A 14,618-nucleotide genomic window follows, 5' to 3' on the forward strand; every position below is an offset into this window, starting at 1 on the left:
CTGATGATGTTCTCTCTCACGTGAGCCTGCCCCGTAAGGAATTGTGCAGTAGGGGAGAAGGAATTTGAGGAGCCTGCAGTTTGAAGTTTGGGGGTTTTTTGGAATATATGATAGGCCTTGTCATGGTTTTAGCTGGGATAGAGTTAATTTCGTCCCTGCAGCTGGCCCAGTGCTGTGCTTTGGGCTCAGTATGAAAACAATGCTGATAACACACCGATGTTCTGGTTGTTGCTGGGCAGTGCTTGTACGAGTCAAGGGCTTTCCCAGCTCCCCATGCTCTGCTGGGGGCACGAGGAGCCGGGAGGGGAGGGGGCACAGCCAAGAGAGCTGACCCAAACTGGCCACAGGGATATTCCGTATCATGTAGTGTCATGCCCAGTATGTTAACCTGGAGGAGCTGGCCCTGGGCACGCAGCGATCGCGGCTCGGGGACCGGCAGCACTGGTTGGTGGTGAGCGGTTGCATCGCTGTGGGGTTATTTTCCTTTTTTTTTTCCACACTTCATTTCTCTCTCTCGTTATTTTCTTTTTTATTATATCATTATTATCATAATCATTATTATTTAAATTACCGTTATTACTATTTTATTTTAGTTATTAAACTGTTCTTATCTCAGCCCATGAGTTTTCTTGCTTTTGCTCTTCCCATTCTCTCCCCCATCCCACTGGGGTGGGGGGAGTGAGCTGTGTGGTGTTTAGTTGCTGACTGGGGTTAAAACGCGACAGGGGGGAGGGGGTACTGGGGGCACTGGTGGCAGTGGGGCAGGGGGTACTGGGGGCTCTGGTGTGTGGGGGGGAACAGGTATTGGGGGCTCTGGTGTGAGGGCAGAGGGGGTGCTGGGGGCAGCAGTGTATCAGGGGAATGAGTACTGGGGGCACAGGTGTGAGGAGAGAGGTACTGGGGGCTATTGGTTTATGTGGGGAAGGGTTGCTGGGGGCATTGTGGGCGGTAGTGGAGGTACTGGTGTGTGTAGGTAGGGAGTGCTGGGGGCATTGGTGTATGTGGGGAGGGGGTACTGGGGGTGGGAGGGATACTGGGAGCACCAGTGTATGGGAGGAACAGGTACTGAGAGCACTGGTGTATGTGGGGAGGCACTACTGGGGGTACTGTTGAGAGGGCAGTGGATGTACTGGTGTATGTGGGGAAGGGGGGAGTGGTGGCACTGGTGAGAAGAGACTGGGGTGCTGACGGGGTGGGGGAGGCCGAAGATGCCTGTGAAACTGGTGTGGGACACAGGGAGATGCTGGGAGGGTGATCTGGGGACACAGGGTGTTTTGGGGGGGGAGTTAGGACTGGGAGGGCTGGTGCTTGTGGAGAGCTGGGGAGGGGGCTCAGCACAGAGAGGAAGGACAGGCTGGGATGCGATGGGGTGCAGGAGCTGGGTGAGAACGTGTTTGGGGGAGCTGCTGTGGCAAAGGGAGGTTTGGGGTGTGCTGGAGTGGACTGGGGAGAGCACTGGGCGGGGAGAACTGGGGCAACATGTACCAAAAATGGGGTGGATCTATTTTCCCTGGGTCCCAGATGGCAGCAGAGTCCACCCACGTCCAAGGGCTGAGGGAGCTGCTCTTCCAGAATCACCAGGAAAGCGCAACTCTTCTCTACCACTTCTCCGCTGTCTACCCCAAAGCTCTCCTCTCTTGGGGTAGCAGCTAGGGTAAGATGCATTCCTTAAAATCTTCATTTTAAATCTTCCAAAATAAGTATGCCCACCTGGAGGCAGAGCAGAACCTGCAGGGAACAGCCACATACCAGGCTTGATCATGCTGATGAAACCATCAACAGCATTGCTGGTGTCTCAGGCATCCAGTCCCCATCACATCAGCTCGCCTGCCTCAGGGACGTGGCTCCAGGCATCTCTTTCCTCGGCTCAGGAGCCCTAGGCAGCAACTGCATCTCATCTACAAATTGCTGATCACTTACCCAGGGTCACGGAGTGGGAGAGGAGCCACAGCAACCAAAGTGCAGCAGACGGGAGCCAAACATGAGCATATGACACTCAGAATATGAGCATAAATGTCGGTGACTTCCCTAAAATCTTCCACATTCTCCTCTGTTTCTCCCATCTTAACACCTAGGACAGAAATCAAAGAGCCAGGTGATATACAGACTTCATCTTCCACATTCCACTCCTCCTCCATCTCTAAATTACTGTTCTTTGCATTAGAAATGTAGGAGGAAGAACCCAGGCTGTGCAGTTACCTGCTGTTCATCCCTGGATTTTCTTCCCCTGCGTGCCAGGTTCCCCCTCCCACACTCATATAGTCACATCCAGAAATACGACGTGTTTGCTGTCCTAATTCCTAACAGATTATTTAGGCAGCTGATATTTATGAGGACTTTGTAAGAGGCCCCGGTGCCTGTATGTTCTCTTTTGGCAATGCAATTTACCCAAAGAGAAACTAGACCTGTGGGTTGGCATCTGTGTGGGCAAGGAGTTAAATTTGGGTGCCGGGTTGAGAAACGCAACTTGACTCTGCGCTTCCTGAACTCTCAGAAAGGTGCCGCATACTCAAAACACTGACGCCTTGAAGTCGCTAGCGGAGCCAAGCTTTGTCAACAGCTGCCGGCAGCTTGGGCAACTGCCAGGCGATAGTGGTGTTAACCTTTTCTCATTTACATCCAGGTCTTGAAAGAGGAGGCATGTATCAGCTTTGTTGTGTGTCCTACTTTTATTACACTCCCAGTCTTGCAGTCTTTCCCTGACATCCTTCCCAAATTGCTGGAGTAAGTAAGCAAGGAGATATAAGAAATTGATTCTGTCATGGTTTTTGCTGGGATAGTTAATTTTCTTCATTGTAGCTGCCCCAGTGCTGTGCTTTGGACTCAGTATGAAAACAATGCTGATAACACACCGATGTTTTCTGGTTGTTGCTGGGCAGTGCTTGTAAGAGTCAAGGATTTTCCCAGCTCCCCAGGCTCTGCCGGGGGCACAAGAAGCTGGGAGGGGAGGGGGCACAGCCAAGAGAGCTGACCCAAACTGGCCACAGGGATATTCCATATCATGTAACGTCATGCCCAGTATGTTACCTGGTGAGAGTTGGCCCGGGACACGCAGCAATCGCGGCTCGGGGACTGGCAGCACTGGTTGGTGGATGGTGAGCGGTTGCATCACTTGTGGGTTGTTTTGTTTTCCCTTTTTTCCAGAATTCAATTCTGTCTCTCATTATTTTCCTTTTTATTATATTATCATTATTATTATGATTATCATAATCATTATTATTATTACTATTATTATTTTAGTTATTAAACTGTTCCTGTCTCAACCCATGAGTTTCCTTGCTTTTGCTTTTCCCATTCTCTGCCCCATCCCACTGGGGTGGGGGGAGTGAGCAAGCGGCTGTGTGGTGTTCAGTTGCCGACTGAGGCTAAACCACGACAGATCCAAAATGGAGAGGAAAAAAATCCTCTTCACCCCAAACAATTTCTGCAGGAGTAAATCTGCAAGGAGAGCTGTTTCTCCGAGAAGACATGCTGCAGGATTCCTTCTCGTCACGGTCCTGCCATACATTGGCAATTCCGTTCATGTTTTTCACTTTGCCTACCTGCTTGGCATTCTTACGGGCATTTCTCAGGTGGTTGGGAGCTCTGATCCAGGGTACACAGCCAGCTGAAGCTCCTCCCATCCACAGCAGGATAAAGGATGAAACCGTATTTTTAGAAAAAAAATTTAAATTACATTTTTAGAAAAAAAAAAAGTAAAATTCTATTCCTTCTTACTGTTCTGCAATGACTACACTTCTCAAATAGAAACTTGCCCTGTGCTTGTTCCCTGCTTTGAGGGAAAAATCAATGTTTTCCAGCTGTGGACATTTTTCTCTCGAAAATACTATTTTTGAAGAAAACCAATTTTCCATTGCAGGAAGGTGAAATTAAATAACTCCAGTGGGAAACCTCTGGTCGGCACAGTGGTGGACCTGCTGCCACTTTCATGTAGGAAGAAAATCAAGTGTGTCTGCACTAACTGCATAAAAACTGAAATTGCTACACCCTGTCGGCTGCAACGGTATGAGGATTAGCCCAGGACGGCACCTTTCAAAACACAAAATATTATCTTTTATGTCCATATGTTGCAGCCATTCACGCCAGCCTCAAAGGCAGGACGAGATTGTTGTGTAAGTGTTTTTAAATTGCTCAGGGTTTCCATTCCCTATTTAAAGATGCAAAGTGCTGGGATGCCAGCACTGTAACAGAAACACAGATAACAGGGCTGGGAGTATCTACAAAAATCACATAAATTCTCTCACCTCTTGCCCCAGGGTGAGTCCAGGGATGAATTTAAGTGGATAAACTCATCAGCTTAGTGCAGGAGAGTAGCAGGTAGTGCCAGGTAGAGATGAAAATACTCTGCGACCCGCAGTTCAGACAGTGCTGGGGGTTAATCAGCTGTAGGTAACACAAACATGACACAGGCAGCAATACGAAGCGATAAATGCGGTCTCTGCCTCAGTTTGATAAGATCAGGAGTAAGTGTTCCTATTTCAAAACATAATCAAATATATACAACACCTGAAAGCAGAAGGCTAAGAAGGATGGTATTTCAGCCTTCCCAAATTCTTTATCTGGTGCTCGCTGCCTCAGTTTTCTCCTCTGTAAAATACAGATATTCTACCTGCCTGATGGAGGAGTGGAAGCATCACTGTATTGGGCTGATGTGGCTCGTGGCAGGAGGAACTTTATTCTCTGAGACCAGCCAGCACCTCTTCAGCCTCCCCTGGCTCTTCTGTAGGGAGAATGCAGGATTACAGGGAATGAGATAGATTAGAGGTTGGAAATAGAACAGTCAAAGTGGGAAAGAAGTGGTTGTGGAGGAGGATCATGGATACAATCTCAATTTCCACCTATGAGAAAATAATCCACTGTAAATATTACTTAGCTGAACAGGATCACTTGCTTGCATCTGCATATTGCCTGAAATGAGAGTGGCATGACCAACTCCAGCCTCACACAAGCCGGTATCAGCTCAATTGCAAATGTTCCCTCTGTTTAAGAACTAGAGGACTGATTACTGTAAGAGAAGAAAAAGATATTCTGTTTAGACCTGGATGGTCTCAAACTCGCAGTCTTGCGTTTTGCCATGATCAAACAGTAACGTTTTGGTTACAGAAAGAGCTTGTATCTCCTGGGTCCAGCCTTGTGCCCGGTAAGGAGTAATAATTAATGTTTAGAAAGTACTACGTAAAACTATCGTAGAATCACAGGATGGTTTGGGTTGGAAGGCACCTTTAGAGGTCATCTACTCCAACCCCCCTGCAGTGAGCAGGGACATCTCTGAGCAATCTGATGGTTGTTCAGAGCCCCATCCAACCTGACCTATCTTGCCAGCTTGCCAGGTTTACATTGCAAAAATATACAGTAAGCAGCACAGCTGTTTATTTTTAATAATTACCTTGATAATAGTTTTTTAAAATGGGGGGCAAAAGAAGAAAAAAAAATCACTTGCCCACCACTGAAAATGCTCATCTGCACTTTGTCACGTTCGTGTCATATTTGATTTCCTGAGCAGACCTTGTAGCCGCCTGTGCGGTGTGTGGTTTTACACAGTTGTGAAAACACCATAAAACAAACTGGGTTTTGTCAGAGGCTTTTGTAGGGGTTTGATTGCTTGTTTTAACAACTTTGGCTCCGATTCCCCAGTTCCGCTAGAACTATTTAAATGTTTGTCATCACAACTCAAAAAGTTTGTTTCTTAGGAAGTTGCAAGATACCAAAATAGCCAAAAAAAAAACCAAACCCAACCAACAAACACAAGAATAAATCAAACCAGAAACCGAAAATCTTAGCTGTGCTTTGTTGTGGGAGGTCTACACTGCATGAATACACCGTGAGCAAATACCGGCGTTTGACGACAATGAAAATACAACGCATTTTCCGACAAACACAAGAAGCAGCATGTCGCTAATGGGCACGTTGTGAAGTGGAGAGTTACTTGGGATTTCCTCGAGGAGACAGAATGCTCTTGACAGATCGGAAGGCTCGGAAAATGTGCTGGCCTACCTAGATAAGCATATGCTGGGAAGGCAAGAAGGAAGATTTTGAGGGAGAAGACTCAATCGGCTATTTCTCTGGGAGGAGTAATCCTCTGCATTTAATCTCAATCTGTCACCTGCAGGCTTGGAAAGCACGTGATAAATGTTACAGAGAAACCACGTACACGTATCGTCATGCTGGAGGATTCTTGCATCTGTGTAGAGGTGGAGATGGCATTTACTGTGGTATTTTTGAAGACTTTCCCCTATTATTGAAAGACATGACAAAATTAAAGGTCTTGGACAAAATTTGGTTCTCTTGCTGCAAGACCCCAAAGTGATTATGGGAGTTTTGCTTGAGTTGAGTGAAGGATGGGGCAAGACAGCTTTACGGGGGATGACATACACCCTGGCAGTGTTGCAGAATAAAGTAGACCTTTGAATCAAGAAGTTCCTGACTTTGCATTTCATGCTTTCCCTTGAAGTTTGACTGGAGTAAAGTAGAGTAGAAATGAGTGGGAGCAAACCTCTTTCTGTCCGTGTGGATTAAACCAGAAGGGCTCAAACTTTGTGCTGGTGTGCAGCAGCCGTTTCTGAGCTAGCTGCCTCCTCCCACCCCTTCTCAGGTGTCCAGAAATCTTAGCATAAACTTTTCATGGTCTGAACGTGACACTTTAAAAAGAGCTCTGACCTTTTTCTGGGCATATGGGCAGGAACGACCAAACACAACAGGCTGCCAATGAGGTCAAAGAAGGCCACAAGTTCTCTTTCCCCACTTTCTCTTTCAGTTAAGGTCCTGAGGCAACACTTCCCAAGCCAAATGGCTCTGAACTTGATATTTTACCATAGCACATCAGAAGTTCCTCAAACAACAGATGTTGGAACCTATCTGACCCTCCAGATTGGCCTGGTGATGCTGTATCTAGGGAGGCTTCCGGTTCAGGCTCATTTCTGTTCAAAACCAGGCAATTTCTTGGCACAGACTTGTACAAAAAGATCAGTCAGGAGCAGTCCTGCGCTGCTTCATTCCTAAAAGCACTGTCTGGGAAAGGAAACCTCATCCTGAAATAAAACCATGCTAGGATCCCACTGTGACAGAAGCCCATCTCGCCTCTTCTCCCTGCTGTAGCCACTTGCCTGCAGTTCCTCTCAGGTTCTGCAGTTGCCCCTCTCCCCTCTGGACACATCTGTCCAAATTCTCTGCAGCAGAGGAACACCAGGGTTTCAAGCACCCTTTCAAAAGGCACCCATGGTATTTCCATGTGCTTGCATTTTACCTTTTAAACCTGCTTTAATCCATCACGACAACCATGTCAATGAAAAACGAATCACGCTGGGCATCAGCCAGCCATGGGGGTCATGATTGGGCTTTGAGGTCTACACAAATGCAAAAATTTATTCAGAATTACCTTTAGCCACTGGTGACCTCCTCCCATAGAATCACAGAACGCCCTGAGTTGGAAGGGACCCATAAGGACCATCGAGTCCAGCTCCTGTCCCTGCACAGGACACCCCAAATTCACACCAGGGCTCTGAGGGCCTTGGCCAAGTGCTTCTGGAATATCGCCAGCCTTGGTGCCGTGATGCCTCCCTGGGGAGCCTGTGCCAGGGCTCCACCACCCTCTGGGGGAAGGACCTTTCCCTAATGCCCAGCCTAACCCTCCCCTGGCACATCTCCCTGCCATTCCCTCGGGGCCTGGCGTTGGTCACCAGAGAGCAGAGACCAGCCCTGCCCCTCCTCCTGCCCTCGGGAGGGAGCTGCAGAGCGCCATGAGGCTGCCCTCAGCCTCCTCTGCTCCAGCTGAACAAACCCAGGGACTCCAGTCACTCCTCGTACGGTTTCCCCTCTAAACCCTTCCCCAACTCCGTGGCCTCCTCTGGACACTCTCCAGTAGCTTTATACCCTCAACGTCCTGCGGCGCCCAACGCTGCCCACAGCACTCGAGGTGAGGCCGCCCCAGCGCGGAGCTCCCATCTGGTTTCCCCCTGTAGCAGCTAAGCTTTGGATGTTCTCAGAAGCAGGAGAGGAAGAGGGTCCTTCAGAAGACCACTGATTTTCTAGAAAATTGAGGAAACCGGTCTCTGAAACCACTACCTTGCTGTCAAATTGGGCTTTTGAAACGGGTTTCAAAAGATAATGGAAGAGACAGACAGACAGACAGAAAACAGTACAATCACAAGCCTCGTTTCCTTAGCAACCCAAGCAAAACCAAAACCAATCTCTCATGCCACGTATTAAAAGGAAATAGGAGAAAACCAGAGAGAAACTCAGTGTTTCCACGTATTTCTGTGTCATCTGCTGTCCCATGATTCACACACAGCAGGAGGAGCGGAGGGAGCCTGCAGGTCCTATGCCATCCAGTGTTTGCAGGCTGTGTTTGTATACTTCACGCAGCAGCTGCCCCACCCAGTCAATAATGATTTCAAATGAAATTGTTTGCTTTGTCATTGTGTGTTTTCTTTCAGAAGAAGGACACTGTCGTTTTCAGGAGCTGCTCCTTCCAGCTTCCAGTTGACTCATTTCATTACAACTATGTTCTTTTACGGAGTGACTGACAGCACGTGCAGGCATTATTCATTTTTTTCTGAATAAAAGAGGAAATAGATCTTCAAATGACAACTACTTTATTTTAGGTTTACAAGTACGCCAGAACTTTATGAGTCATTCTTTCAAAGAAGCCAAAATAGAGTATTGCCAGGAACCAGGTCCCCACCACAGTTAGATCATGGGCTCTCCTCTTGCACAGACCACATGTGACACTGCCCAAAAAGGCATAAGGCACCAAATAGCAACACAGAAGCTCCAGCTAGAAATGGTCTGATCTCCAGAGGCTCCAATTACTCTCCCCAGCAAAACGATGCCAAAATTCCCTCAAATTCCTTGCTTTTCTAATAGGTGAAATGGGAATAGATCATTGAGAAAGGAGCTCTCGCCAGAAGTCCTACATCTACTCATCAGAAATAATTCCTAATACTAAAGTAGTTGTGTTTCATTGTGATGGCTGCTGAATGGTCACACTCAAAGTGGAAATCCAGGTGCTCTGACTGCGGATCTGCTCTTCCTTGTAGCTGCTGCAGAAGCTCAGAGCCCTTCTCCCACCTCCTATGACAAGGCATGCTGTTCATCTTACACCCCAGGGCAACCAGGGACACCGACCCCACAAAGACATTTTTGTCTCACCTAAAATGAGTACTACAGCACGGGAACATGGAAAGCCTTTTTTCTTACTTCTAGGCTAGCTGTGTTTAGGACCAGCAACACCAGTAAGAATTCCAGTCTTTGATACGTCAGCAGGAGCTTGAAAAATCAGTGGATCTAGTAACTAGGAGACACACTGCTATGCGGTCAGAGCACGATACTGCTACCAACCCTGCCCTTACTGACTTAGGACACCAGAAAAACCACTTACTCTTCCCGGTGCCTTTGTTTTTTCACTGGGTAGTAGCACTTTGCACTCTCTGCTGCTGCAGTAGCAAATTCTTAGGAGGGATGAAATATCTGTAATGGCATGTTACTGACCTGCAGCATTGCTTTGAGTAATAAGTGACTTATAATCGAGCTGTCACATCATCATCTCATTGCTCTTTCTCCATCTTTCCTTTGTTTGTCAGTCTTTCCTGCTAAATCTACAACTACCCCAGTATGCGAAAATACACCAAACTGGGTGAGCAGAGCTGAACAAGACCCTGGGCACTGGGCATCTGAGCACAGAGACATCCAAATGGGCCGTGCAAACACCAGCAAGAATTGGAAACCAGCCTCTCCGTACATTTATTATTGGGTGACATATAGTGGGTGACATATTGGGTGACAACTCAGCTGGGTGACAACACAGCACATCCATGATGCACATTGCTGTGGGGACACAGCACCATAGATCTCTGGCCAAACCAGCAGCCATAGCTCATTGCCAAAAGTACCTGAAATCTCCTCCAAGCACCCGCCGGACTCATTGTGCGGCATGGCCAAAAGGGCATTTGTGCAACACAACTGTTGACCCATAATTTGGCACGCTGTGTTCATGTGACCCCTTGCGCAAGAGGTTGGGTAAGCCCAGATCGCCTTGTTCCCTGCTCTAACGTCTATTGTGACATTGACTATTAGCTGCATTCGAGACATCCCTGAGAGGCTGCTGAGCCTGGTGAACCCTAAAAATTATCACCCGCTCCTACTGTTCCACACAGGGGCCAACAATACCGTGACAAGGCAACTCAGAACACCAAAAGAGACAATATGTCCCTTAGAGCAATATTAAAAGGATCTGGAGCACAGGTGGTGTTCTCTGTCCTCCCAGTCAGAGGAAGCTGTTTAGGAAGGAGGAGACCAATTATAGGGTTCACCTGACCAAGTGGGGCAAGAGTTTTCACTAACAAGCTGGCCAGACTTGTACGGAGAGCCTTAAACTAGACTTAGGAGGGAATGGGCATGGAGTTTTGAACAATATGGAAGAGGAAGGGGCTGTTGATGCATTAGGAACCAACAAGGAAACACCAGTGAAATGCCTCAGAGGAATTAGGGCACATTCCTCTGAAGAGGTGTCATGGTCGATAGCCCCCCTGAAGTGCCTCTATACCAACGCACACAGTATGGGTAACAAGCAGGAGCTGGAAGCCATTGTGCGGCTAGAAAGCTACAATCTAATGAAATTGTCTATTCAACATATGAAAGGACCTTGTAAGAAAAATAGAAAAAGGCTTTTTACCAGGACCTGTAGGAACACGACAAGGGGCAAAGATTTTAAACCGAGAGAGGGTAGGTTTAGACTGGACACAAGGAAGATGTGTTTTGCACTGGGTGTGATGAGGCACTGAAGCTGAGGGCACCCTGTCACTGGAAGCGCTCAAGGTCAGGTTGGATGGGGCTTTGAGCAACCTGGTCTTGTGGTTTACACGCAGCTACTCAAGTGACAAACCATCTCCCTGCGGCGGTCATCTAGACAGATGCTAGGTGGTGGAAGGAAACTGGATTATTTATTCAGTTTTTCTGCTTAAACATTCATTTATCCCCCTCAATCCTGAAGAAAATCCACCGCCGGGCCACGCAATTCCATGTTTTTGACAGGAACAAACCCCAGAACATCTGGGTGGGACTGGGCATTTTTTAACACCTCAGGGAAAATCCTATTTAAAAGGGGTGACCAAGCAACCCCACTGCACAGGGGCTGCTGCCACGAAGTGGGGCCTGGAGTCACCCCAAGGCGGGGAAGAGGGGGCAGCGGGGACAAGGATGGGGCTGAGGGATGAAGGGAGGCAGTGAGGCAAGGGCCAGGGAAAGAGGATGAGATGAGGGAAGGGGCCAGAGGGGCTAAAGAAAGATGGGGGGAGGCCCTGAGGGAGTTAGGAAAGGGGTTGAGGGGGGACTGAGGGAAGATCCAAAGCAAAGGGCTGAGAGAGGACGGAGGCGAGGGGCAGGAGGTGAAGGCTGAGGGGATGAGGGAAGGGGCAGAGAGAAGAGCAGAAGAGAGGCGCCGAGGTGAGCAGGGAAGGGGCTGAGGGGGGACTGAGGCGAGAGGAGGCACCCAGGGCAGGAGGCGAACGATGCGGGAGAGGGCGGGAAGGGCCGCCGAAGGCCGGTGCCGGGGCGGCGGTGACCCGCGGGAAGAGGAAAACCGCGACCACACTTTACTTTCCGGTTCAGTTTTCACTTTCTGTTTTTTTTTCTCCCCCCCGCTGCCGGCCCCGGCCCTGCCTCTCCGCCCGCCCAGCCCCGTCCCTCCGCAGCGCCCTTTTACTTCCTGGGGCCGGCGAATGGCGGCGGCTCGTATCACGCCCGCCCCGCATCGCTTGAGCCCACCGGCCCGCCCGGCCCGGTAGCGCCGCACCCTCCCGGGGCCCCGCCGGGAGCGGAGCCGCGCCGAGGGCCGGGCGGGGCGGTATGCGGGCGGCGTGAGGGCCGGGTGCGGTGGGGGAACGGCGAGGAGCGGAGCCTCGGCCATGGGAGAGCGGCAGGATGAGGAAATCGGCGGGCCGGGCACGGGTGAGCGGGGCCGGGGCCGGCGGGCGGGGACCGAGCCATGGCGGGGGCGGCCGGCTCCATCCTGCCCTTCGTCTAGGAAGGAGAGGTTAAGCCGGCTTTGCCCCGCTGTTTCTGAGGGGGAGCAGCCCCGGGTCAGGGCTGGAGGCACCTGCCCCAAGCACCTGCGTGTCCGGAGGCCTTCGACACCTAAAAGCAGCTTTTAAAATTTAATTTCAACTGGCTCATTGGGGACACGTCTTTTTCCGAGCTCCCGTTTGCACCGGTAGCTGCCCCCAAGGCCCATGCAGCTGGGAGAACTGCAGTCCTTTTTAGTTTTGTAGCTGTACGCACCTTCCGTCTGTCTGTGGGGAGCCATGCCGGTCAATGCAGGTGCCCTTCAGGAATGGGATACGGAAATACAAACAGATTAGCTGCGTGCTGCTCCCGTCCTGGGACTGGCATGGGGAGCTGAAGGCTGGAAGGCCTCTTTGCCCTCCCCTTGGAGCGACTGTACGGCCTTGCAGGGTTGGGAATTGACCCTAGAAGAAAGGGGGGAAAAAATGTGTTTCTGCTGTGGTCCTGTGCGGTTCTGCTCCCAGATTGTCCTCAAACAAATTGGCCCACAGAGGCTTGGATAGGAGCAGGGCTTGCCGAACTGTGGGTCTGCACTCCTTAACGGGGGCCAATCTGGGATAGACGAAGCAAGCAGGAGGGTGGGTAGCACAAACATAGCTGTAGAACGTGTTCTTTACTCCATGGGTACAAAGTTTAAAGCCTGCCTGGCCCAGAATGATCAGTAGCCCGGTGGTTTGGTGCTCATAGTGGGTGCAGGAGATGCTGGGTGAAGCTCAGCTCTGCGGGGGATTCAAGTCAGAACCTTAACCTCATGGTTTTACCCCAAGTCAAAGTCAGTGTTTCGTAGTGCTGCTCGATAGATCTCGTTGCAGTGCTTATAACACTGGTAATGAACAGGGAGGCAAACACAGGGCTCTACTGGCACTAGCTGTGCTATGGTTGAGTCTGGAAGTTACCAGTCGAACAAATTTGCTAGATATAGCGTGTTGTCAAGAAAATGTCTGATTTCACAGAAATTGCTGCTTTGCCGTTGAAAAATCATTTTGTCAGAGAATTCCCTATCTGCTCTGTTAAGTAGTGTAAGTATTCGCCTAGGACCAGAGACTGTATTACCCGGCTCTGAAACTGGTTTTACATACTAGTTTGGTCTATTTTTAGTGTTCCTCTTAGACCCGGTGTTTTTGGCAGAGGCAGAGCTAGCTTAAGTGTTCCCCATTCCCAGATACTCACCCCCAATACCCTCTGACATCTGCATCCTGCCCAACTTTGAGCTGTGTTGGTACAACTCTTGTGGAGCTGTGCAGAAATCCAGATTGCTCAACCTAGCTGGATTAAAAATAGCCTCTTTTACTTCATTTTTCTGCTGCAGTTTGCTGATTTTCTTCATTACACAGCCCCAGCTGTACCAGAAGGGAAAGAGAAGGAGCATCGGGGCAAGGGCTTGTGTAGGTCCCTGTAGCCACCCACCAAAATGCAAGTGGGATTACAGCTTTGGTGGAATGGGCTGGTTTTATTACATGAAATATATATGTTGGTCACTCTGGCACCTGCCAAAGTGACCAGCTGATTGATTATTCTTGGTTAGAATTGCTTTAAAACAAGAAAATGAAATGTTTATTATTTGTGGTAAATGCTATTTTTGCACAGTTTGGCTTTTTTGGGTTTTGTGGGATTTTTTTTTTTTTGGTGGTGAAATAACTACCCACTCGTTCTGATGTGGTGTTTGGAGTCATGGGGATTTTAGTACTTTGCTTTCGTTCTGTTTTTATTTGAAGTTATAAGTGTGTCCTGGTAATTTCCCCAGCCAAAGGGTCCGTAGAGAGCCTGTGGTTAGAGCTCGATTGCCGTATCGAGCAGAACAAGAGGCTGGGGGAAAGAAAGTCAACGCTGAAAGGAGAACATCTCTAATGAGAGCAATAGTAATGCAACAAACCATACCTAAGGAAGGCTATATCCCTGTTTGGGAGTTTTTCAGGCTTGCTCAAAGGCAAAAGGAGTAAGTAACCTGCAGGCTGGAGGAAGGCAGCTGCAGGAGATTTCAGGCAGGGAAATTGCATGCCCGCTTACTCCAGCCACAAGCAAGTTAGTTTTTTCCTTTCTTCTTTTCCCAAATGGGGGAGCTTTACCTCGGGGAAGTTGTTTTTAACACATGAACTGTTGCTATTGCTCTCACAAGGCTGCCTTTGTGTCCAGAAACCCTGGACATCACTGCAGCACGTGCAGTCACCTTGATGGCGCGTGGGCTTTAGATCCAGGATGTCCCCAGCGTTGATTTTTTTGGGGTCCCAGGAGGCAGCAGGTGAACTCCAGCTTGCGTGGCAGCAGGCTGATGTTTCTTGGAAGGGCCTGATGTTGCTCTGTGGGTGCTGTGTGGTTGGCTGGGTTTCAACTTGTGGGTTTCAACATAATGTCTGTGGGCTGCGTGCAAGGGATCCTCGAAACGTAACCTAGCAAAGGCGAGCCTGTCATCAGCGGGTTTTTAGTTTGCTGTGCAGTAGTCTACGGCTCTCCCACAAGGTTGAAGAACATCAAGTCTGGCTGCCTTAAGCCATCAGGCTACTGCACTAGCATGGAGAATCACCTGGCAGGCTGGCTTTGCAAAGAAGGGGTTGTCTTTAGTT

The 14,618-nt window shown here is 49.3% G+C and overlaps 1 protein-coding gene and 1 long non-coding RNA gene across 4 annotated transcripts in view; one reads left to right on the forward strand and one right to left on the reverse strand.

The window, feature by feature from the left end:
- Positions 1–1,983: 1,983 nt before the first annotated feature.
- Positions 1,984–4,331, reverse strand: LOC142051960 (uncharacterized). The gene is made up of 3 exons (XR_012658680.1): positions 4,245–4,331; positions 3,543–3,616; positions 1,984–2,071 (listed from the first exon to the last, which is right to left on the reverse strand). It is a non-coding gene; the product is annotated as an uncharacterized LOC142051960 (long non-coding RNA).
- A 7,443-nt stretch (positions 4,332–11,774) lies between these two features.
- The window catches only part of TASOR2 (transcription activation suppressor family member 2), a 47,464-nt gene continuing 44,620 nt past the window's right edge, over positions 11,775–14,618 (forward strand). For 2 of the 3 annotated variants that reach the window (XM_075081767.1, XM_075081768.1), the window contains exon 1: positions 11,775–11,943. In XM_075081767.1, the coding sequence (XP_074937868.1) occupies positions 11,901–11,943 (43 nt within the window). In that variant the 5' untranslated portion in view covers positions 11,775–11,900. The remainder of the gene's footprint in view (positions 11,944–14,618) is intronic. The other variant, XM_075081769.1, reaches the window with a different exon arrangement.

Source organism: Phalacrocorax aristotelis, chromosome 1, assembly GCF_949628215.1.
Source record: "Phalacrocorax aristotelis chromosome 1, bGulAri2.1, whole genome shotgun sequence".
NCBI classification, from domain to species: domain Eukaryota; kingdom Metazoa; phylum Chordata; class Aves; order Suliformes; family Phalacrocoracidae; genus Phalacrocorax; species Phalacrocorax aristotelis.